This window comes from Branchiostoma lanceolatum, chromosome 8, assembly GCF_035083965.1.
Source record: "Branchiostoma lanceolatum isolate klBraLanc5 chromosome 8, klBraLanc5.hap2, whole genome shotgun sequence".
Lineage (NCBI taxonomy): Eukaryota > Metazoa > Chordata > Leptocardii > Amphioxiformes > Branchiostomatidae > Branchiostoma > Branchiostoma lanceolatum.
Window position 1 is genome coordinate 10,624,780 of NC_089729.1, and position 23,011 is coordinate 10,647,790.

Sequence of the window (23,011 nt, forward strand, 5' to 3'; positions counted from 1 at the left end):
ACTTGCAAACTTAGATCGCCGCAAAAGGCCAGTGTTGTGCCAGCTTGTCGTAAAACTCGTTATGTACTACCACAAAATACGTCAGCATTAAAGTTCACAAGTAAACTGGGGACGTAATTGTGGATTGGTATGCCATCGACGTTGGGTGTTACGTTTGTACTGTTGTACGCGGCGGCCAGCGAGTATCGCCCAGACAATTATATATTTCAAAGACGTCCTATCCAGTTAATTCCTACGAATGATACGTTTCTTTTGTAACGATGAGACACGTGGGAGCACATGGGAGAGGAGTTGAGGCATCGGCATAGAGGTCTCACAGCGAGATTTGTGTGAACTATGGAATACTTAACATGGAGTTCAATGCCATGTATGTTGAAACAGCCCTTATGAGTATTCTCATCATGTACTGTCCTGAGCCAAATACCTTCTAATGATGTACATGTACTTCTTTGATCGTTCTTGACAATATATTAAACATTGATCATTTGAACTTCACCTGCTAAGATGAACAAGACAGTCTACATGTACCTCCTACAAATGAAGACTAGTTGTTTGCTTGATACACTGTGTTCTGTGGTTCAATTCACAATACCAGCTCTGAAGTCCTGTGGTTTAGCAGCATTTTGTTTTGCAGGATTTTTCTTTTTTTTCGCCCGCGCGCATTAGTTTTGGGGTCTCCAAAGTCACGCCCCACTTCTGATTCTGAACAAATTCATCGAGCGACGGAAGAGGGTCTTCAGAGCATTGTGCAATTTAAAGCTTAAACGACAATCGCTACCGACCACTGTTGTCCGATAGCCTGACAAAATCGCGCTCCTAGGGGCCGGCCCGGCGGATACCGCGCCCTAGTGGTGGGGGGTTCGGGCGGGTGGTGGTGGTCATTAACCTCCGCCCGAAAGCTTGTGTAAACACAGGCTTAGAAACGGTGAGTAGGTCGTATCCTGTACTCCTTGGGCCCGCAGTTAACTATTCAAACTTCCAGCCCGTTTCTGAATAAAACAACTGCCTTCCACGGACGGGTCCACCGTCGCAACACGCAGCCATACAGAGATCGAACAGCTTATCATCCAACATGGCCGACTTCACGTTCGAACGCGATTGTGACGTCACGTGAAAACGAAGAATAAAGAGCTGCATGATCTTCGTGTGTCATTTGAAGGTACCAATGGAAAAAGTCTGATGGAACTATACCTTCACGAAGTATACAATGTGATATGATATAACTCATTATTTTTTTCTGCCAACAGAACACTGCGAGACTACCACAACCGACGGCACTGACGGCAAATACAACTGGGACCTTCCACCGCTCGTGACCTCGCCATTCCCGTTTGAGGTTTTCCTTTGTTTCTTTCGCATTGTAACCAGATCTGATGTTACCAGTCGGATTGGTCCACTCCTTCTACTGTATGACGATAGAAAATCTTAATGAATTGCTTACATTTTGACCTCCTGATACCAGCTTCAAAGCTTACCCATTATCATATGAACTTAAAAGAAAGAAAAAAACTGGAATACGTATGACATTTATGGTCTTAATATGCCGCAATGTTTCGTTGCCAAAGGTAAATTCGTTAGTCTCATGGGAGCCCTCTTAGCAGCACTCAACTTGGTAAAGTGTAACTGTGGTGGGGTCATTAACGTGCTCGAGGTATGCCTCTCCTCAAACACGAGATTGCGCAAAGTTCCTTTCCTGGGTGACCTGCTAGAGATTCGAACCTCAAACCTTTAGGTTAACAACCTTAACCGCAAGACTACCTTGCCCCTACTAGGTGCGAGCCAAGAACAACGTGTACATCGCCCTGTCCCCCACGGCCTCCGACGACAGCCGGATGTACCTGATTCTCCTCGGAGGAGAGTCCGACACCGTGACTGCCATTCGCCGGGGGAGGGAGGGCGACTGGGACGCACGGGCACACACAATAGGTATCGTTTCCTTTCTTTATCCATTAGGGCACAGCAATTAAATTTTATGGATGACGTCCTACGCAGACTCCAAAATTAATGAGATTGAGATGACATCCTACGCAGACTAAAAAAAACAAGATTCCTATATGTTCAAATTTTGAGATCATGAATTTTGAGATCATGAAACTGGGAATTCATATGGAACACCCTGTCACACATGCCATCAAATGCGAGGCCTCAAGTTTGCTGGATCATATCAAACAATTGCACAACACAGAGCCTTTTTCGGACAAAGGACAATGAAATTTTGATTTTGTTAGTAGTTCACTTCATTCAAGGACAGCACATCGGATTACATGTTGATGATAATAATGGCACAGAAATTACACACTATCATTACAAGTTCGTCATGAGGCCTGCACAGTGTCTTCCTGTTGGTGACGAGGAGCAGTTGACGAGGAGTAGTTGTGTGTGTGTGTGTGCTTGCGGATGTATGTAGTCAGCATTACTTAAGAACCTCCGTATGGATCGTAATGATCTTTGGTATGTGGATAAGTTTTGGTAAGACGAAGGTCAATGTCGATGTTGGGCCCCCTGGTGTATGACCTCGTCTTTTTATTGCACAGATATTCTGAGTCCCACGGAGCACCGTGGGTTCTGGATCTCCTGGACGACGAACGCGACGATAGCCGTCGGGCGGGAGAATGAGACCGCCCCGCTCCTCCAGTGGAGCGACCCGAACCCCATCCCGGTACAACACGTGGGCTACTCCACCGGACCTGGCGTCACTGGCGACTTCCGGTTCTGCGGGTATTATGGTAAGTCTTGGAGTATTTTACTAGACGACAGCAGAATAACTTTGCTGTCTAAAAGATAGTAAGATTTAACTAATTTGCTAGTTTGGAGTTTGGTTTGCAGTTAGGAGAAATGTTACCCTCAGTACCGCAGTCCCTCTCTCTCCTGACCAGTTATTTACCCTATTTTGCCAACTTCTACTGTCCATAGCCCCTCAGGAAGGCCTGATGGAGGCTAGCAGTTAACAATGGTAAATTTAAATGTAGAAAGGTCCCCTAGCCTTTTGGAGGCTATGTAGGGGCAGTGGGCTGTTAATCCCCATGACATGTAACAAAAAGATGGACCCGTTCCCTCTCCTTCCACCGCCATGTGCCTTAGATACAGTCGATTATAGTCTGTCCTTTCGGCTTAGAAAGGTTTATGGGAATACCTTTACCCAGTATACTTTTGTCCTTCACTGAACAGAAGCCAAGCGGTGGCGCGAGGACGCGCGATGCGGCGCCAACTTCCCTGCCCCCGGAGCGACCCCTGGCGAGTGTAACCCGAAAGGGCCCCATCCCTGCTGCTCGGACCTCGGCTGGTGCGGCGACACGCCTCAGTACTGCAGCTGTGAGGGGTGCGTGGACTACAGGCATCCGGAAGGTCAGCATCAGAACATCTTTGTCTTTTTGTTTGCATTGCATACCCGGTAAACCGCCTCGTGGCGTAAAGCACAGGGTTCGTACTGAAAAGTACACGCTGCATAATCGGACATATGTATTTAATCCACTCACACCGGGAAAGTGTGGTGGGTTCTTTTTTTTTACGTGCTCAATGTGTGGCTTTCCTCAAACACGGGACCTCTATTTAACGTCCTATCCGAGGAACGTCCATAATCGAAGCTAGATACTTATGTTGACCTGAGTGAAGTGGGGAAAGTCGTGTAAAGTGCCTTTCCCAAGGGAACAACTTTATACAACAATCTGTACAACTTTAAAGCAAATATTTTCAGCTTGAAAGATCATCTTTGTTGTTATGAATCATTCTGAAGGTTAAACAGTGTAATTTCCAACATAAAGGGGACTTACCCCAATCTAACTCCAGAATTGTCAAGGAATGAGCCATTCACTGCTTCTGTGGCGTCGCGTTATGCAGATAGAACACGTGACTAGGTGAGCAGTGGATCGTAAGATACAGACAGTTTACGGCGCCCGTTTATCAAACCATCAACTCATTTCTCCAGCACTGGAGCGAAAAGACTGCCAAGTCGGGGACGGCTCGACGTACCGGGGGGAGGTTGCCGTGACCAGCTCGGGACGAGTGTGCCAGGAGTGGGGGACCTGGTACCCGCACTGGCCGTGGGTCGACCCCTTCTGGTATCCCAACTCTGGCCTAGACGAGAACTACTGCCGGAACCCGGACGGACAGTCGGGGGTGTGGTGCTACACCATGGACCCGGACAAGGAAATGGAGCTGTGCAACGTGCCTAAGTGTGGTAAGAAATTAAAAGTTAACGCGCCCACCCCTACCCCAACACACATACACATACACACACACATACAACACACACAGACACCATCACACACGTACCCACACACACAAACACACACACACACACACACACACACACACACACACACACACACACACGCGTATACACACACACACACACACACACACATACAACACACACAGAAACCATCACACACACACACACAGATTTACACACACACCACCACTACCATCACGGCAAGAAGTCCTTTTTTAGGAACAAAATCTACAGAAAATATCTCTGTTGCCATACGTAACCACTCTTCAAATGTTATAAAATAGGTTTACACCTCAAAAATTGTGTATATAATATGTTCAGTGAAAGGTACCTACTATTTCAGCATCCTACCTGTAATTGCGGTTTGTTTATCAGCCAGTCCTTAGTAATCTGTAATGTCTTTATTCAGGAGATGACACCGACAAAGAAGATGGAATAGGTAAGACTTTCAAGATTTCCCACGTTTATTAGTGGTTTATTGGTAAAACGACTTCCATTAGTGAACAAGTGTACTTCACTACTCTTCCTGGAGTCACATAACATACACATTACATTGTATGTTATCGTTTGTAACAATAGCAGATAGTTCTCATCTGAACAAATGTACTATAATGGTACTTGTGTCTGACTGATTTCTTTTATATGAACTCAACGTATTCCGACAATTAGTAGGAAACAACACTTTACTGTAATGATCCTATTCCTACTCTACAGACTGGCTTATGTCGTGTATAAGTAAAATATTACAAGTGTCGTGAGTCATAGCTTGCTCAATGATAAATCAACAACAACAAAGGACATCTATCAATACATGCTATCTATAAACCTTGTCCGCTTCATTGAAATATAACAATATGTGTGATATCTGCGTGATATTTGCATATTTGTCTGTTTGTTTCGCATTCAAAAGGAGTGCCCATCCAAACCAGCCAGGTAAAGTCTTCCACCGCTAGAAAAACTACGTTATTGAAGCGTTACTGAACATTTTGTCTATTGTCATGAACTTGTATTTCATTGTAAACCTTGCACCGTTATAACCCTGACAGCTGCCACCGTATGCTGCTTTATTCTATTTTCATCCATTCATCATACATGGGACAAAATAGGTAAAATAAGACAAGACAAAGTAACTATGGGCTCAAGTTTTGCAACTTATATCCACGCAGCCCCTTGAACAATAAGGAACATAGAACAAAGCAATTAAACGTTTGAATAATAAGTTTAAAACAGTCAAGCTGTTTGAGTTAAAGTCCAGATTCCTACTTCTACAGGTGTGCGAGTACGAGACGATGTCCCTGCAGTGTCCTGGGAACCAGCGCCTCGCCATCGTGCACGCCATGTTCGGACGGACGGGGGCCGAGCCGCAGTGCGAGGGCGGCTACACGGGCGGCGCGGACTGCCGTAGCATCAACGCCGTGTCCGTCGTGAAGGACCAGTGCGAGGGGCGGCAGACCTGCACCATCTCCGCCGACCATGCCGTCTTCGGGGACCCCTGCTTCGGTACATCCAAGTACCTCGAAGTGAAGTACGGGTGCGAAGGGAACGACTCGCGGAGAGGTAAGAGGCTACGCCAAAAATAGTTACTCAAGCAACTGGAATTTTGACACAGTCATACGTTTCATACAGCATCCGCTGTCTTTCGTCAGTGACTGAGAAACCAGGTTTTATACCAAAACTCTGTATGGTCTGGTCTGGTCCCGGTGTAAGTGGATCAAATAAATCTGTTCAGTACAAACCTGGTGTGTTACGCCATGAGCTAGTTTACCGGTTATGCCGTCCATCCATCCATTCATCCATATCCATGTCAAGTTACGACAAAAACTCCAGCCTGAGAATGCCTGTCTCTTCATACATTTTAACCATGACAAAAAAAACGAAAATAACCCGAATCCACACACAAGTGTACTAGATACTCATTGTAGCTTCTACAGATTTTAGTAGACTCTTCTTTTGTGACTAGTAATCAACCAAATGGAGCAAATGTATACCGGCAAGGTCTTCATTCATTCATCCTTTCATCCATGCATCTAATCATTCGTATCCACGTGCACGTAATGTTACCACAAAAATTCCAGCTAGAGAATGCCTAGTGGAGGCTTCCATGCGGAAGGATTGTGGCTTCCCAGGTATTACACGGGACGAGTGTCTCCTGAAGGGATGCTGCTTCGATAGCTCTATACCTCACACTAAGTGGTGCTTTTACAAGAAGGGTGGGTCATGTTGTTTGTCGTAATCAGACTGGTAATATGTATGAGTTATAGATTTCTGAAGAGCTATCCACACAGATAGTATGCGGGCGCGTGCGGAAAACAGAACTCTATGTACTAGATAACTGTCTACAGCCGCTATGCATAAAAATGATGATTGATTGGTTGATTGATTGATTGATTGATTGATCCTTACCGAACAATTCATAGCCGTCCTCATGTTTATCGAGTATACATTGTATATGTCAGGGGGAGATTGCAATCTGCTGACAGAATTCCTAATTCGCCTGAAGAGAATTTTTCTGTGCATGTGGATGTTTGTTTAAAAGACAGTCAGAACTTTTCAACTTCGAGTTATGTCACTTACGATCACTAGATTGACCTGACATTCATGGTTTATAAGAGAGGGAGGCCATTCTATCACATTCCTAATATCCTGATCTGAGTCTAAGTCTGATATGTACATGTTCATAATGTAAACATATCATAGAATGCTGATGAAATGCAGTTATCATTCATTGATTGTTACTATATTGTTCAGCATCGTATGAGACTCCAACTACAAAACAAGCAACAACAACTCAGGAAGACTACACCCCGACTGAGGCGGGCGTTTCAAGGAAACCGACGAACACCATGGTTTGTGCACCCGATGATTCGGCCTAAACTCTCTGTTTTATCATGTACATTTACATGTACACTCATACGTAAAACATTGGAGGAAAAATTTATCATCACTCGTTGGAATTTTCAGAAAATGACAAGTGATACACCGCCTACCTGATTATCAATTGGCTTTGGCATCATCTGAAGCAGACAAGCTATGTGAACAAACGTCTCCTACGATATTTACCAACGGCAGCGATGTCCAACTCAGTGTAATGTATCAGACAGACAGAAAAGTGGGGGATGGATCGTATTTTCTGTCAGTAGGTATTTACCATCTCTTTTTGTGTTTATCTTTATCAGAAATATCGGAAAACAACCGATGCGACTGTTCCCAGAACCACCAGTGTCCCTCCTGTGATGAACTCGAAAGGAGCACTGGGAGGAGACGACACAGGTAGATTTCATTTTCAACAAATGTTTTTTTGCCTTTTTAAACACCACTTCACAGATTCTACAATTTAGAGGCCTCTGTCATAGCATAGGATGTTACTTTCAACACCCCCATCCCACTAGGGCGGTAACCTCACTGCGATTTGACAGAGCACTCAACGAATTTAATAAAAACGAACCATTTTATGCTTGGGTGTGTTTATTTGTCTTTTTATGGTTATACTTTTACATATTTCATGATATGCCAATCATGAAATCAACTGATACACAAATCCCATTTAGGTCGCAGCCATGTCGCAGCGAGATTGCCGTCTATTGGAATGGAGTCCTAACAAGCTGAAAAGTTCTAATCCACAATTGTTTGTATGTCGGTGTAGGTGCAGGGGACGAAACCGACGACAAGCCCACCAAACCAGATGACGACAGCCACCAGAACATCATCTACATCGTCATCGGGATCGTAGCCGTCGCAGTGCCTCTTGGGATAGCTGCGTTCGTGAAGGTGTTCTTCTGTTCGAAGCCCGTGGACAAGATGGCGGCCCCTGCCCCCGCCCCCGTCCACTTCACCCAGGGGTCCGGCGATGCCACCATCACCTTCGACAACCCTCACTACGACATCACCCCGTCTGCTCCAGGCTACCATCCGATGAAAGAGTAATTGGGCTTTCACAGGAAAGAAAAACCCACGAAGACTACATACTAAGTTATGATTGCAGTAATAGATCGATTAAGATCAATAGCAATTAAGGGCGGAGCTTCCATGTAAGACATCACGAAATCGCCGGCGAATGCACCCGGATACACGGCGACATGCCGACCTGCGTGCCGATTACCGGCGCTTCGAACGTCCCTTGCTCGCACATAAATGTTGCCTGACTTGTGTGGGTCCACATCACGAAATCGCAGGCGAATGCACCCAGACACACGGCGACATGCCGACCTGTGTGCCGATTACCGGAGCTACGAACGTCCCTTGCTAGCACGTAAATGTTGCCCGACTTGTGTGGCATCGCTGCTCTAAGGCTTGTGGTATAAGTGGTACACGGTGGTATAGGTGGTTTTCATACTGAGACAAGCGAATAGATTGGTTATCGCTACTCTAAGGCTTGTGGTATAAGTGGTACACGGTGGTATAGGTGGTTTTCTTACTGAGACAAGCGATTGAAGAGGCATCGCTACTCTAAGGCTTGTGGTATAAGTGGTACACGGTGGTATAGGTGGTTTTCATACTGAGACGAGCGAAGGAATAGGCAGCGCTACTATAAGGCTTGTGGTATAAGTGGTACACGGTGGTATAGGTGGTTTTCATACTGAGATGAGCGAAAGAATAGGCAGCGCTACTCTAAGGCTTGTGGTATAAGTGGTACACGGTGGTATAGGTGGTTTTCATACTGAGACGAGCGAAGGAATAAGCAGCGCTAGCGCTACTATAAGGCTTGTGGTATAAGTGGTACACGGTGGTATAGGTGGTTTTCATACTGAGACGAGCGAAGGAATAGGCATCGCTCCACTAAGGCCCAAGGCACCGTGTAGTTGGCCAATCCTTCTTCGGGGCAGACGGAGCTCTCTTCCGCCTGGGTCTAATTTGGCACCCGTTGGTAGAGCGCTGCCCATTCCTTAGCTCGTGTCAGTATGAAAACCACCTATACCACCGTGTACCACTTATACCACAAGCCTTATAGTAGCGCTGCCTATTCCTTCGCTCGTCTCAGTATGAAAACCACCTATACCACCGTGTACCACTTATACCACAAGCCTTAGAGTAGCGATGCCTATTCATTCGCTTGTCTCAGTATGAAAACCACCTATACCACCGTGTACCACTTATACCACAAGCCTTATAGTAGGGCTGCCTATTCATTCGCTTGTCTCAGTATGAAAACCACCTATACCACCGTGTACCACTTATACCACAAGCCTTAGAGTAGCGATGCCTATTCATTCGCTTGTCTCAGTATGAAAACCACCTATACCACCGTGTACCACCTATACCACAAGCCTTATAGTAGCGCTGCCTATTCATTCGCTTGTCTCAGTATGAAAACCACCTCTACCACCGTGTACCACTTATACCACAAGCCTTAGAATAGCGATGCTTATTTCTTCGCTCGTCTCAGTATGAAAACCACCTATACCACCGTGTACCACTTATACCACAAGCCTTATAGTAGCGCTGCCTATTCATTCGCTTGTCTCAGTATGAAAACCACCTATACCACCGTGTACCACTTATACCACAAGCCTTATATTAGCGCTGCCTATTCATTCGCTTGTCTCAGTATGAAAACCACCTATACCACCGTGTACCACTTATACCACAAGCCTTAGAATAGCGATGCTTATTCCTTCGCTCGTCTCAGTATGACAACCACCTATACCACCCTGTACCACTTATACCACAAGCCTTATATTAGCGCTGCCTATTCATTCGCTTGTCTCAGTATGAAAACCACCTATACCACCGTGTACCACTTATACCACAAGCCTTAGAATAGCGATGCTTATTCCTTCGCTCGTCTCAGTATGAAAACCACCTATACCACCCTGTACCACTTATACCACGAGCCTTATAGTAGCGCTGCCTATTCATTCGCTCGTCTCAGTATGAAAACCACCTATACCACCGTGTACCACTTATACCACAAGCCTTAGAGTAGCGATGCCACACAAGTCGGGCAACATTTACGTGCGAGCAAGGGACGTCTGTAGCTCCGGTAATCGGCACACAGGTCGGCATGTCGCCGTGTGTCTGGGTGCATTCGCCTGCGGTTTCGTGATGTGGACCCACACAAGTCAGGCAACATTTACGTGCGAGCAAGGGACGTTCGTAGCGCCTGTAATCGGCACGCAGGTCGACATGTCGCCGTGTATCCGGGTGCATTCGCCGGCGATTTCGTGATGTCTTACATGGAAGCTCCGCCCAATTAAGTTAGCGATAGGTGCCAACGAGAGAGTGGCTGATAGATGCACCATTTTGTGGGGCTACAGAATTGGCCTAGTGTCCTTAAGTGTGACAAAAAGTGTGCCTTTTATAACAACAGGACAGAAAACCACCTTTCAGCGGGATTGTTCTAAAGTTAGTATGTACTTTTTACGTGTATTTTTTTCTGGCTAGATGCCACCTTTTGCTACCATTTGGTTCAATTTTGAACAGGATTTTGAGAAAAACAGAATTTTTAGGACGACCTCGCGGGTCTATTTGATACTGTCAGGCAATCTGGATTATCTCGGCAAACAGGTTGAAATAAACCAAAACAATCTAGCACAATTTTGAGCAGGATTTTAAGAATAACTGAATTTTAGGACGACCTATTTAGTACTACGAGATAATTTGACATATCTCTGAAAATAAGTTGACACTAGCACAAACTGGGTCATGAAACGCCAATCATTCATTCATTAATTTTGCATGAGATATGTAACGAGGTATATCTATCACCCAGAGCACATGATTATCTGGTCACTCTCTTTCTACTTCTGCATCATTTGTTCCAACCTGTGACAATGCCGTTACTGTATCCCCAATTGCAAGAATTATCTAATGAGTGTAGCGCTAACCCGATATCCTGTCTATCGTGGATAGGGAGAGTTCTCTTCGGGGCATTAGGAGCTCACCGCCGCCTGGGTCCACTATGGCACTCGGTAGTGCTAATGGTTTTACAGTTGGAGCTTATTTGCCCCCTACCCCGTAAAAGTACTACCGAGACACATAATTTCTCGGGCGGCGGAGAGCTCCTCATGTCCCGGTGGGAGCCTGCTACTCCACGATAGACAGAGCGCCAGGCTAGTGTAGCTCTATAATGAATAAAAGGGCAATTGATATCAAGAATCCTGTATGTTACTTCTATTAGGCACTTATGTCATCGATGAATTGCATTTGACGACTTTCAATTGAATGTTTCTTTTTAGATTGGACTTTATTCTTACTGTGTATTTCTCCTTGAGATTTTCATAGCTGCATCCAGTACATACAACTTGCTAGCTGGAGGTTATACATAAATATTTCAATACGATTTTATGACTTTTGAAACAGCATGCGTAATGTTAGCCTAATTTTAACCTTCTTGATTAACCTCAGTTCTTGACGGACAACATTATCTACATAATTTCATGGTGCCTTCTACATTTATCTCTGTAATTTGTATTTTCTGTCATAACGCTGCTTAAAGAACTGAAAATAAAGCACGTTGAAGCATGTCCATGTGGTGAGAACTCCTTTTTACCACCCGGCATTCCGGCGTTCAGGATGATAGGGGCTAGCTGAACTACAGAATTTTGATTTTTGCTATTTTTTTTCTTCTACCTTTGAGAATAAATATCATGCCAATTTGCCCCGACTCAAGATTTTGATCTTGTCAGGATTTAGACATTTCTGAAAACTTGGTACATCGATTCAAAACTGAAATTCAACGTTCTTTTCATAGCAAATAAACTTTGAACTCATCTAAACTTTGGGTCTCACCTAAATTGAACAATCTAGTAAGATTGGACAAATTAGAATGGTGGATTTTTTTAATAATGTTTGGCTTCTTTTCTAACTGGCAACAAGCCGCAACATATAACAATAAAAAGACAAAAATATTCCCGCAAACCTTTTTATTAGCAGCCACCAGCACATATATTGCAAGAAAGTTTCAATTGTAAATATATAATCGTTTTATCTGTTACATGTTTAAATTTTCCGTCATTATGCCAAGACCATTTCTACTTTTGCATTTCATGAATCGTTGTGAATATGAGCCGTTATTGTTCGGTATCGATATGAGGCTAATTACTTGGCTACACTCTTCTTCATACAAAAAAGACAAAATCAACATTCTCTTTAACCAGCTAGCTGGGGTTCGCATAGCATGGTGCAATTTGCGTTGTCCATGGGCTGAAAAACAGAATCTGATTCATCTTCGTTGTAAAAAGGGGATGGTCACAGAATGTCACAGAATAAACTAACTGCTTTTAGCATAAGTTATGGATTATGTCATTGATATTGATCTATTACTTAACAATGGATACTGCAGGGCTAAAAGATATACAAAGAGCAATTGACCATAGACGGAAACCAAACAGTTCTATGCAGTAAGAGCAATAGGAAAAAACGCAATAGTAGTGATGGGTACATATTAACCAACTGAAGGAAGTTGCTAGACTATACAGATGATCCAGACCAATAAGCAATAAACAACTGTCTTCTCGATACAGATGATGCTGTTTCGAGATCTCTGCTATCTTACCATACAAAATATTCTGGCAGCTAAATAATCCTCCAAATAGATTACATAGTGCACGAAGGTAATGTTGACAGCATAATTATGTTCTACTGTGTGGCACATGACATTAAAGTAGTTAGATGACAGGGGAAAACGCTAGAGAAGAATCACACAATTTTGGCGCTTGTAAGAAGTGACCATTTTACCTTCAGTAATATCTATCTCTCTCTCTCTCTACAATACAACATTTTCTACTAATCTAAAAACGTATATTCAATACGCTCTTACGTTAAACGTTTACCTTGTATCCCGGAAGGCTTCGACAACTTATTATAACCTAATAGTTATTTTCTTCCAACTAATGCATGGATTATATAATTTAAGCAATTCCATCTTTCCGAAGGTGATAAGAGTGGAGCAGAGCTAATATATGCGCAATAATGAGGAAAAAAAAATACCCACAACATTCACCAAAGCAGCGCAGCGCTGATATGTTTGCCATCACGAGAAAAAAGTTACCGCAAAATGCTCTAAAAGCAATCAGTAGAAGAGACAAATCCCGACACACGAAAACTGCCTGCATCATAACGTGGGGATATGCGTCAGCGTCATTGCCGTCAACATTCGAATGCGTTCGAACATTCTAGATACATTCGATGCATTCGAATGCCGTCTGAAATGACGTACGTCCCGCCCTTGATGCAAGCAGTTTTCAGCGGGTCTGAAATCGTCTTCTACTTGTTCGTCTTGTTCCGACTAGATTACACTTGCGATCTGTAAAATGAACTTCAATCTTTAAGTTAACGTTAAATTTCACCCTGCTGATGTGATAACAGGACTTCAGACGAAACAATTGCGTTGTCTGGAACTCACATTCTACGTCTGCGTCACTCGGAACTTTTTCGTCTTAACCGGAGAGTCTAGTCTCCGCTGGCCGCCGGTCCATCGGTCGGCACGCATCCTGCATGTATCAAAGCATTTAGTCATTAGATTAAAAAAATGCGGTCCTGTTTTGCATTATGTGACTTTGATTATGTTGACCATCAACTAAGCTATCTAACGTTACGTACCAAACTAAATGTCATGTTGATCCGTTTTTTAATTATTCTCATAAAAAGTCTCAAACAAAATCGGTCCCTCTAGTTCTAGAAAGTCTGCTAAGGGGTCCAACCATTACCATTTCTTCACTAGCCCACGAGCTATCTACATTCGTCAAATAATGACCATTGCATATCCAGACCATTAGACGTCCAAACAGATCCCTCCTACCTTCACAGTCACAGACCAGGTCCGCTCCCTTCCACGACCCGTCCTTCTGACAAATCCTGACGGGGTCACCGGACACCTCCATGGCGTACCCTCCCTCGTGGTAGCACCGGTAGTAGCATTTCTCTCCGTATTTGTACGCGGGATCACAGCCGAATCGTTTGGTGCAGGGGGGATCTGGTGGCGCTCCACAACCTGAGGGCACAGAAACGCTATAACGAACCGTCCAAAATATGGAAAAGTTTTAACTAAAAAGAAACCCCTGTACATTATCAATTCAAATCTTAGCTAAAGCGTGAAGGCTGAAATGATTTAGGTTATAGAAAGATTTCTGCCAATTACTCTTTCTGCTCTCAAGCCATAAAAATGGTTTTTGTCCCATTTTGAAACCTGTTGGTATAGGTTGTTCCTGTGTCTAACGATTACTTTTAATTCCCCTATCTCTTAGAATACACACCTTTCTTGCATTTCCAACGTTTATTTGGCCCAGTCCACTTTCCGTTACGGCAGGTTGCGGTGGTTGTAGCCGGTGTGGTGGCGCAGCCACGGCGGCACGTGTAGGTACACGTTGTCCCGGAAGGATAGGGGTAACCGGGCTGGTCACAGGTGTAGGCGGAACAGGGTCTTGCTTTCGGCTTTTTGCGACATGCTGGCGAGGACAATTGCAAAGGATGATAGCTTCAATACAAAGGATAGGACGATGTATACCATGCTATAGACCAATCAAGTCTCTTCAACTTCGTTACCCCCCCCCCCCTCCCCCCGGATAACCCGATCAGGGGCAAAGTAAGGGATGGGGGAGGCCCCAGAATATTACAAAGACAGAGATTGAAGTTCATATCTGCTGGATGTCTAACCTTCATCAACGTATTAAAGTTCATATCCTTTCAAAGAGATTTTGCAATTTGCAACCGAAACTAGCGGAACAATTTCTTATGGCATAAATGGTCGGCGGATCAAAGAAAATTTTGAATTCTATAACTCATTCTATGCTTGCATAATCTTTTAATACCATGGCCAGTTATAATCATGAACGTGGCATTCACGTATTCAGTACTAAGTTGAACGTACGTTTCTCAGGTTTTCGGCAACCGCCCCAGTCTGGTCCGACCCAAGCACTGTCCATGCAGGTCCTGGTCATGGTGCTGGGGGATCCTACACATCCATCTTCGCACACGTAGGTACAGACATCCCCGTGGTTGGTCGTGCCCGTGCAAGTCCTGGCTGTGCACGGGAAGGTCGGCGGGGCAGCGTCGCAGCCCAGATGCAGTGCTATTGTGGCCATAGCTAGTGAAAGGATATGTCAGGTTATATCTAAGACCTCGAAAGTTACCGAAGCGTACACATTACAAAGTACCGGCAGATTGAAGGATCGTGTAGATTTAACACTAAGAGCTCCTTACAGCTATGGTCACACTAAACTTACGTCGTACCTGCGATGGGGTTTCTTCCGTCATGACAGCGCCGTCATCGTACGTTTGGGAAAAACCGGGTGCAATAGTTAACACATACAAAGTGGTGGTCACATATAACGTAGGTACATCGTACGATGTTTTTTTTTTTAGTGTACCTAGGTCAATCGCAGGTAAATCGCAGGTAAATCGCACGTAAAAGTAGCCATCGCCGAGAGTCCTACGTCGAAAAATACAGCTAAAGATGATTTTGAACATGTTCAAAATTTTCCCTCCGTCGCCGTACGATTTTTATTGCCCCCAATACAGACTTCACCACGGCCTTCTTTTTATACCAATGAGGTGAAAAATGTATGCATTTCGATCGTTTTCTGATGGTTTCAGTTTTCCCTGATATTCCCTGAAAAGTGCAGCCACCAGAGCGCATTGGCAACCGTTGTACAGCGCGCCCGCTGAAGAGCCTGCTTTCAAGGCTATAATTTTCCACGTGTCAGATCAAGTATCGCGCGCAGGTGATGCATACGATTGTTTCATGGCTATACACACGTGGGTTCATAATTAAATCAGACCTCAGTCCCATCCTGTCCCTACTTTTAGTTTGCCAAGAGAACAGTTTGCGGATGGCCCAGAGAAAGAATATGACAGGCCAGTTGTATTGTCCATCAAAAAGAAAGCACATGATAGGCATAAAACGTCAAACAAAAACTGAAACTGAAAATAGAGACAGGATAGGACTGAGGTATGATCTAATTATAAACCTAGGTGTATACAGACATGAAGCAATTATATGCGCCTGGTTCTGGACCTGACACGTAGAAAATCTAAACTTGGAAGCAGGCTATTCTACGGGCGCACTGTTTTCTGGTTGCTATTGTCTTATGATGGTTACAATTTGCATCAGCATCGGCAATATATCAGGGTAACTGAAACCATCAGAACATGGTCGAAATTTATGAATTCGTCACCTCGTCATTAGATAAAAAGGCCGCAATAAAGCCTAAATATGAGGCTATAAAAATCGTACGACGTTGGATGAAATTTTGAACATTGCCCGACGCTCTGCGATAGCTGATTTTACCTACGATTTACCTGCGATTTACCTGCGATTTACCTGCGTTGTACGGGAAATGCATCGTACGTGCATCGTAGGTACGACGTGAGTTTAGTGTGACCGGGGCTTACCAAGTACATACTAGAACAAAAAGTTTCAAATGATGTGTCATTCGTGAGTGCATGTGCGTGTGTGTGCGCGCGCGTGTGCATGTGTGCTTGTATATATAGACGTGTGTGTGTGCTTGCGTCGTGTGTGTGTACGTGCGTGTTTGTGCGCGCCCGTCTTTGTGCATGTATTTCTATATGTGTGTGTGTGTATACCCGCGTGCGTGCGTTTGTGTACGTATGTGCTTGTCTGTACACTTGTATGTGAGTGTGCTTGTATGAATGTGGATACGTGTGTATGTGTGTGTGTGTGTGTGTGTATGTGTGTGTGCATGAATGTGTGTCCGTGTGTGTATGTGTATGTGTATGTATGTGTGCGCGTTTGTATAAAAAAGTATATATATTTGTGTATGTGTGTGTGTGTGTGTGTGTGTGTGTTTGTGTGTGTGTGTGTGTGTGTGTGTGTGTGTGTGTGTGTGTGTGTGTGTGTGTGTGTGTGTGTGTGTGTTTGTCTGACTGTCTGTGTTTCCATTTAACGTACCTGGAACGCAACCGTCCCAGTCTGGACCGAACCATTGTCCCATAAGGCACCTCCTGAACGTGGTACTCGGCTCTCCTGTACATGTGTCGTCGCAGTTGTAGGTACAGGTCACGCCATTCATGTAGGGGGCGCTGCAGTCGGAAACGGTTGAACACGGGAAGCTTGGCGGAGAAGGGCAAGTCTGCATTTGTGCTGATGAAGCAAAACAATACGGGTCAACTTTAAATTATAGATCATATGTTTTGCACAATATGTACAGGCGCTTAGTGGACTTCTGCCACAGTCCCATGTACTTGCAGTGATGTAAACGATGTACGTGCATCTATTTCCTGACCACAGTGCATATGTAAACTGGGCTGATACTACAGGTATAAATACTCGATCAGGCATGCATGTATGCTCGAGTGTGCGTTCAGTTAATTTCTAAAGGCTCTGTCACACTTGCATGTGCGTACATTCAAGTGCGCGTGAGTTGCGCATTAACATTTTTGGGGTTTAAGTAAGCTTTGCGGGGAAAAAGTTGTATTCTACTTTGACCCACCGCTGTACAGCCTAGTGATCTAACCTAAGAAATCATTTATTCGGCTGCAAACGTAAGCTAAACCAAAAAATGCCTTTACGCAACTCATGCGGACTCGTATACATACGCACAAGTGTGACAGGGGCTTACTTAACACAGTTTATTTCGGAGGACATGCGCCGAAATGAAGAAAAAAACAAATGCAAAAAAACATATGATGTCAATGGTAATTATGTTGTACACGTGCATGTTTAGTTAGAATTAGTTTAGTTTACACAACAGTTACATTGCTATGATTGAATACACTAATACCTGTCACATAGAACTGTGTGTTTGGTTTAATCTATTTACCATTGTGGCAAAAGGGAACCTGGCCTTTCTATTCCTCGTAAACGCATGATACGATGGTGCTTACTGCACCAGTGCATCCAGGGGCGCAGGTGTAGTAGCAGGTTTGCCCATTGTCGTAGGGAGCCGGGGAGTGGCATATCACGTTTACACACGGGGGGGGGGGTTGGCGGAGCGGCCTTGCAGCCTCCTGGAAGAGAAGAGCTGAAAATGTTAGTGACACGCAACACTTGAGCTGTCTACATACCAGAAATCATGACCATCCGTCAACTCTTCTTGAGTTATTCCCTTTCAAAGTCTAAAATAGGATCGATTCCTGCAATGCCACCCCGAGTCGCTTAGGTGCCCAATCTTACACCACTTACTCTCTACCCCAAGAACTATTTACAGCTGAAAAATCATGACCATAGCATGTCCACAACACGAAGTATCAAAACCAAAATTTCCGATGCAGTATCGTAACAATCAGCTAGGCTCGAGGTCTTATCAAGACCTACCCACATATCAAATTTCAATTCAATCCACCCACTGGCCTTCTCGACTTATGCTGTTCATCCACATACCTCGTACATACTAACATACGCTACCAAAACACAACCTTCTTAGCAAAGGTAATAATTAGTAATTCCAAACATGTTCCATTATAGCCCAGACCCGTCTTTCCCTGAACACGATGGGACGCTCCCCATTCATCCTCGATCTGCCGCCGATAGTAATATTGTAGGGAATGTAAGAAGTTACAGTCAATGTCAAAGTATATGCAGCACTATGGTGGTCATAGTGCAAAGAAAACATCGGGCATGTCAGTCAATATCGAAGTGTTTGTGTGTGTGTGTGTGTGTGTGGATAGCAGAAAGTTATTTTAACATACCACTTTGGCAGATGGGAACCCGACCATCCCATTCTCCGTTGTTGCATGTCACGGTGGTTGTGAATGGTCCGCTACATCCAGGGGCGCACTCGTAAGTGCAGGTGTCGCCATTGTTGTAGGTGGGCCCACTGGAGCTGCACGACGATACGCTTATACACGTGTAGATCGGCGGACCGTCACTGCATCCCAGTGGAGGTGGGATCCGACGTTTTGGTCTCACCTGTCCACCTTCTTTGAGATAAACAAACGTTACAAGCGTAAGGTGAATGTATATCAAGTGACACGAATGATTTACACAGAAGTCGGGAAATCCTCACTAGCGCTCGCACTCACTCTGGGCTCGCTCATTCTCTCACATTCTCTCTTTCCTGGAATATTAAAAAGCTTCCTTACCGAACAAGGCATCTTGGGCACCTAACTCGAGGATTACAGTGGAGATGACCAACAGACTCAGACAGGCGTGGACACTGGAAAAAAGAAAGACATTTGAAAAGTTCCTTTGCTGAAGTGTTGACATCTCTATCTTCAAGTATTTATTTAACATACCGCGTGCACGCAGACTCACAATGATAAAGGCCAACTTTAGACTGCTTTGTTTTAACTGTAGAACTATACAGCGTAGTCTACTTCTCACGTAGACTACAGCTTTTTTCTGGGTGTAAAGAGAAATGAAGGCAAGTTTACAACAGAAGTCTGCTACCGGGGGTCTGCGCTGGGTGAAAAGCAAAACTGTCAGTGTTGCAGACCACACTTCGCAGGCGACAACCATGTTCGATTATGTTCGATCTGACTTAATTTGAACAAAACGCGTGTTCCAATTGCTGTCGATCCGGGGTTATTTGTAAGTTTTCCACGGTGTGGAACCACAACCCCAGCTGTAAGGCCCTTTTCATGTGTTCCTCGCATCAGCAAATAAACCCCTACTTTTGCACAAATACAAACCGTGCTGGAATTACCTCCCGGGATCACGTCTGGTCCCTGCACTTCCGTGGCAATCAAACTCCTTTCCTCATTAATTGTGCAAATTAAGTTCTTATTTGCATAAGTTGTATACAACTGTGTATATCCACATCTAAGCTATCGCCATGTCCGAAATTATGTAAATCTGTCCTTTTTTTTCTCGAGTTATCGTCTTTGGAAACACGCCTCTGCAGTGCACTGCATCTATACCACTTTGTCCTTACATCAAAATCTATCTGCCACTTTAACATTAAGACCAGAGCATGTCCAGGGCAAAAGATACATTAAAAAATGCTATGATAGAATTTCCATTAATTATGTAAAATGAAAACTACAGACATACCCGATTCATTAAATCAGTTGCTTCTTTGTTAAATCATATTCCTCGAGTTGTTGCGTTTACAGACGAAAGGACACACACGCACAAACAAATGCGCACCGAAAACATTGTCATGGAGGTAATTAGAACATTGCCCTAAAATCGGTGGAGCATTAGACTAAGTTTAAGACTAAAACAACTGGATAGCTTTTGGATAAGGTCAGACGTTTCAGTTGGCATCCACTGCTTTCATGATGAAATTCAGTGCCACTGACGAAATGAAGTGTATGCTACCTGAAACGTCTTAACCGCTTCCAAAATATTCCAGTTGCTTGAGTAACTGTTTTATTGCGTACCTTTCCTATTACCTGGATGTCTTACCTTCATGTCATCGACGTCTAAATGCCCAATTGAGTCATAAGCAAGCCGTGCTGTTTGTACATCTAAGTCGCATACCATTATGATTGTGGTTTACACTGTACCCATCCCACGTTTCATTTATAAAACAGCTTTTTACCCCCTCCTCCGTCTATATTGAGAAACACCAACAGGATGCAGGCTGACCCTTACAGACCTCTCGAACGCTGATTGGTTGGAAGGTGATAACCATCTGTAGGGTTGGTCAGTGTTGCAGGATGTCCAGAGGGACGTTCAGAAAGTTCTTGGCCTTTTCCAAAAAGAAAAGGCGTATAACTCGAATTTTGAATTGGGGCATAAATATGAATACAAACTATAAAGTATTTCATCAGTGCCCACCATAAATTTCAAAGCATTGTCATCTCTCTAAATTTTTTGCATGCAGCGCTCTTTTGAGCTTAAGGAAGAAGCCACTGCAATGATCCGAGCGGTGTGGGCCATATCAATGGCCCGCCACGGAATGCATGGAACCATCAAAAAACATTGTCGAAATACTTGGTAGGGACTACCGGTGTATTTCAATTCGTAAGGCGCTGTATTCTCTCTTGAAGCAGAGCAGGAGCCCTGAAGTTGACCCGCACGCCTCTGGTCGTAGCTCAATTGTCCATAGTATTTTTACATGGGAAATACAGATGTTCGAAAGGGCCTCGCGTTTATGAAAATGATGATAATGATATGAAATTTGATGGACATTGAAAGAAGACTGTACAGTCTATGTCTATGCCTCGAAATTATGTCCCTTTATTTTGAGGCCGAGAATCAGAGTTATGCCGCTTTATTCCTGATGAGGCTGAGAACTTTCCGAATGCTCCTCGTATGCGCTGCCACAACACAAGCATACCATCTCAAATCCATAGCCTAATGGGAATACTATTTGCCTGCATTTGTATCTATTGTGTTATTCTGTCTTCTTTCTTTTTTGTATGACAGATTTGCTAAGCTTGCAGCTGTTATTTCAGTTAGAGAGGGAGTTAAAAGTGTTCCGTTTCTTTAGATAATATTTTTCTGAATAAAAAAATGAATCCTATTGTCAACTTGGCATTCGGACTGGGCGCGGCGGAAGTTGCATTATATAGCCTCAGCAACTTCATTTCCCCTTTGTTTTGGACAAAGAATAAGCATATACAAACACACACAAATTGATCTTGAGCAATCATCTCTTTAGCAACCATACTTAAAGATTCCAACAAAACACCTTCAGTGGGGGTAATCATAAGAAATCCCGGGGTGATCTTGATGATAATGTTTGTAGTGTGCTGCCGGCTCCAAATGACATTTGCGGCTAGCCGGCTGCAATACGCCAGGAGTTCTCTCTCTCAGCGCGCGATTTTTAGGGATCAGTTCATGTTCGCAGGTCCCAGAACCCTGTCCAATATGATGATGTAGATTTTCATGTGAAGAATACCCGAGCGATTTTAGAATTTGGCGATCTTCTGGCGATCAACAAATAAGCCGAAGCCCGTCGACGTGTGACAGGGGCTCTAGTGTCGTGTGGGTTTGCAGCACGGCCACGGGGCGGCTGCCTTTGTGGCATACGCGCGTCGGCAAAAGCGCCTTTTCCTCTATCAAAGGTAGTCTATACCTTTTAAAGATCTTCCGGCGTTATTCGTAGTAGAGGTGCACTGTTACTCTGGCTTTCAGTCACAGCTACGATAGGACACATTGTAGTTATTTCTTACTTCATCTACACGCAGTGTCCCTGAATTGCTTATGCGATCGGTTTTCACCTCCTATGTTACGGGCAAAAATTCTCCCGTTAACGGAGTACGCATAACACGGCTCTCTTCCGAGCTCTTAACCCGGCAATGAAGGGACATATTTACCCCATGTTGACTCGGAGTCTCTCTCCTCACGACAGCGGGCCGACACGCAGCACGCTGTAGGCAGGCAGGACTCGGACTGACTGCCACGTAGGTACAATAAGCCGTTATCTTCGTCAAAGTCGATGTGCGAAAGGACTTCACGTGATTTCTAGGACTCGTCGTATTGGTCTGACAGGACTCTTATCCATTTATCGGTTCGGTATGGCGACGTGGCGAGTTCTATGTGGTTGCGCGTCACGGTACGGTATCTGTGTATCTGAAAACATAAAGTGGGCAAGATTCCATCTCAGGGTGCTGTCACATATGTGCGTATATCAAGCCCGCACTTTTTTTCTCGCATGCGGTCCGTTGCAATAGAGTAGAGTGTTTGCCTTGAGTTCAATCCCCGCCAGAGTCATACCAAAATTGACCATACGAAAGTCACAGTACTTTCTGTTGCGTCAGCGAAGCGTTATCTTCTATAAGATGATTAAGTTGCGGAATCATAACCAAATGACATCAAGCTTACATACTCTATCCTTGTTGTTAGATTTTTCTTCCTTTGATGATATATATCTATATCTACAGCGGCATAGTCCTCCTACAAAAATACAAAAACAGCGTCGCAATATATCAAAGAATTGACATGTTTTGTATACCTTTATATTTGCACAGGACAGGACATTAACATATTTT

The 23,011-nt window shown here is 44.2% G+C and overlaps 3 protein-coding genes across 5 annotated transcripts in view; 2 read left to right on the top strand and 1 right to left on the bottom strand.

The window, feature by feature from the left end:
- Positions 1-6,567, top strand: part of LOC136440628 (apolipoprotein(a)-like) — a 31,762-nt gene extending 25,195 nt beyond the window's left edge. Inside the window, exons 18-26 of the mRNA XM_066436703.1 lie at positions 1,248-1,336; positions 1,773-1,926; positions 2,535-2,726; positions 3,169-3,345; positions 3,926-4,177; positions 4,641-4,670; positions 5,142-5,164; positions 5,503-5,788; positions 6,307-6,567. Of these exons, the coding sequence (XP_066292800.1) occupies positions 1,248-1,336; positions 1,773-1,926; positions 2,535-2,726; positions 3,169-3,345; positions 3,926-4,177; positions 4,641-4,670; positions 5,142-5,164; positions 5,503-5,788; positions 6,307-6,464 (1,361 nt within the window). The 3' untranslated portion in view covers positions 6,465-6,567. The remainder of the gene's footprint in view (positions 1-1,247; positions 1,337-1,772; positions 1,927-2,534; positions 2,727-3,168; positions 3,346-3,925; positions 4,178-4,640; positions 4,671-5,141; positions 5,165-5,502; positions 5,789-6,306) is intronic.
- A 402-nt stretch (positions 6,568-6,969) lies between these two features.
- LOC136440848 (uncharacterized) lies at positions 6,970-8,245 on the top strand. The gene is made up of 3 exons (XM_066436985.1): positions 6,970-7,077; positions 7,408-7,501; positions 7,875-8,245. Exons 1-3 carry the CDS (start codon positions 7,075-7,077, stop codon positions 8,153-8,155), a joined length of 378 nt encoding a protein of 125 aa, XP_066293082.1. The 5' UTR covers positions 6,970-7,074; the 3' UTR covers positions 8,156-8,245.
- A 3,833-nt stretch (positions 8,246-12,078) lies between these two features.
- LOC136440656 (E-selectin-like) lies at positions 12,079-22,469 on the bottom strand. 3 transcript variants are annotated; one of them, XM_066436750.1, is made up of 7 exons: positions 22,337-22,469; positions 19,211-19,284; positions 18,818-19,045; positions 17,950-18,136; positions 17,079-17,270; positions 15,039-15,254; positions 14,501-14,616 (listed from the first exon to the last, which is right to left on the bottom strand). In XM_066436750.1, the coding sequence occupies exons 1-6, from the start codon at positions 22,339-22,341 to the stop codon at positions 15,044-15,046; spliced, it is 897 nt and encodes a 298-aa protein (XP_066292847.1). In that variant the 5' UTR covers positions 22,342-22,469; the 3' UTR covers positions 14,501-14,616; positions 15,039-15,043. The 3 variants fall into 3 exon arrangements, with proteins under 3 accessions (XP_066292848.1, XP_066292847.1, XP_066292846.1); XM_066436749.1 differs by having other exon boundaries at positions 18,818-19,048; XM_066436751.1 differs by lacking the exons at positions 18,818-19,045; positions 19,211-19,284; positions 22,337-22,469 and adding exons at positions 12,079-13,662; positions 13,971-14,162 and having other exon boundaries at positions 14,425-14,616; positions 17,950-18,065.
- Between the last annotated feature and the right edge of the window lie 542 nt (positions 22,470-23,011).

What these genes read in the sequence shown, in the direction of transcription:
- LOC136440848 (XM_066436985.1), top strand. An exon ending in ACTGGGAGGAGACGACACAG is followed by an intron (nt 7,502 to 7,874) that starts GTAGATTTCATT and finishes ATGTCGGTGTAG; the next exon opens with GTGCAGGGGACGAAACCGAC.
- LOC136440656 (XM_066436749.1), bottom strand. An exon ending in GGTTCCCATCTGCCAAAGTG is followed by an intron (nt 18,137 to 18,817) that starts GTATGTTAAAAT and finishes CTTCTCTTCCAG; the next exon opens with GAGGCTGCAAGGCCGCTCCG. An exon ending in GGTTCCCTTTTGCCACAATG is followed by an intron (nt 17,271 to 17,949) that starts GTAAATAGATTA and finishes TTGCTTCATCAG; the next exon opens with CACAAATGCAGACTTGCCCT.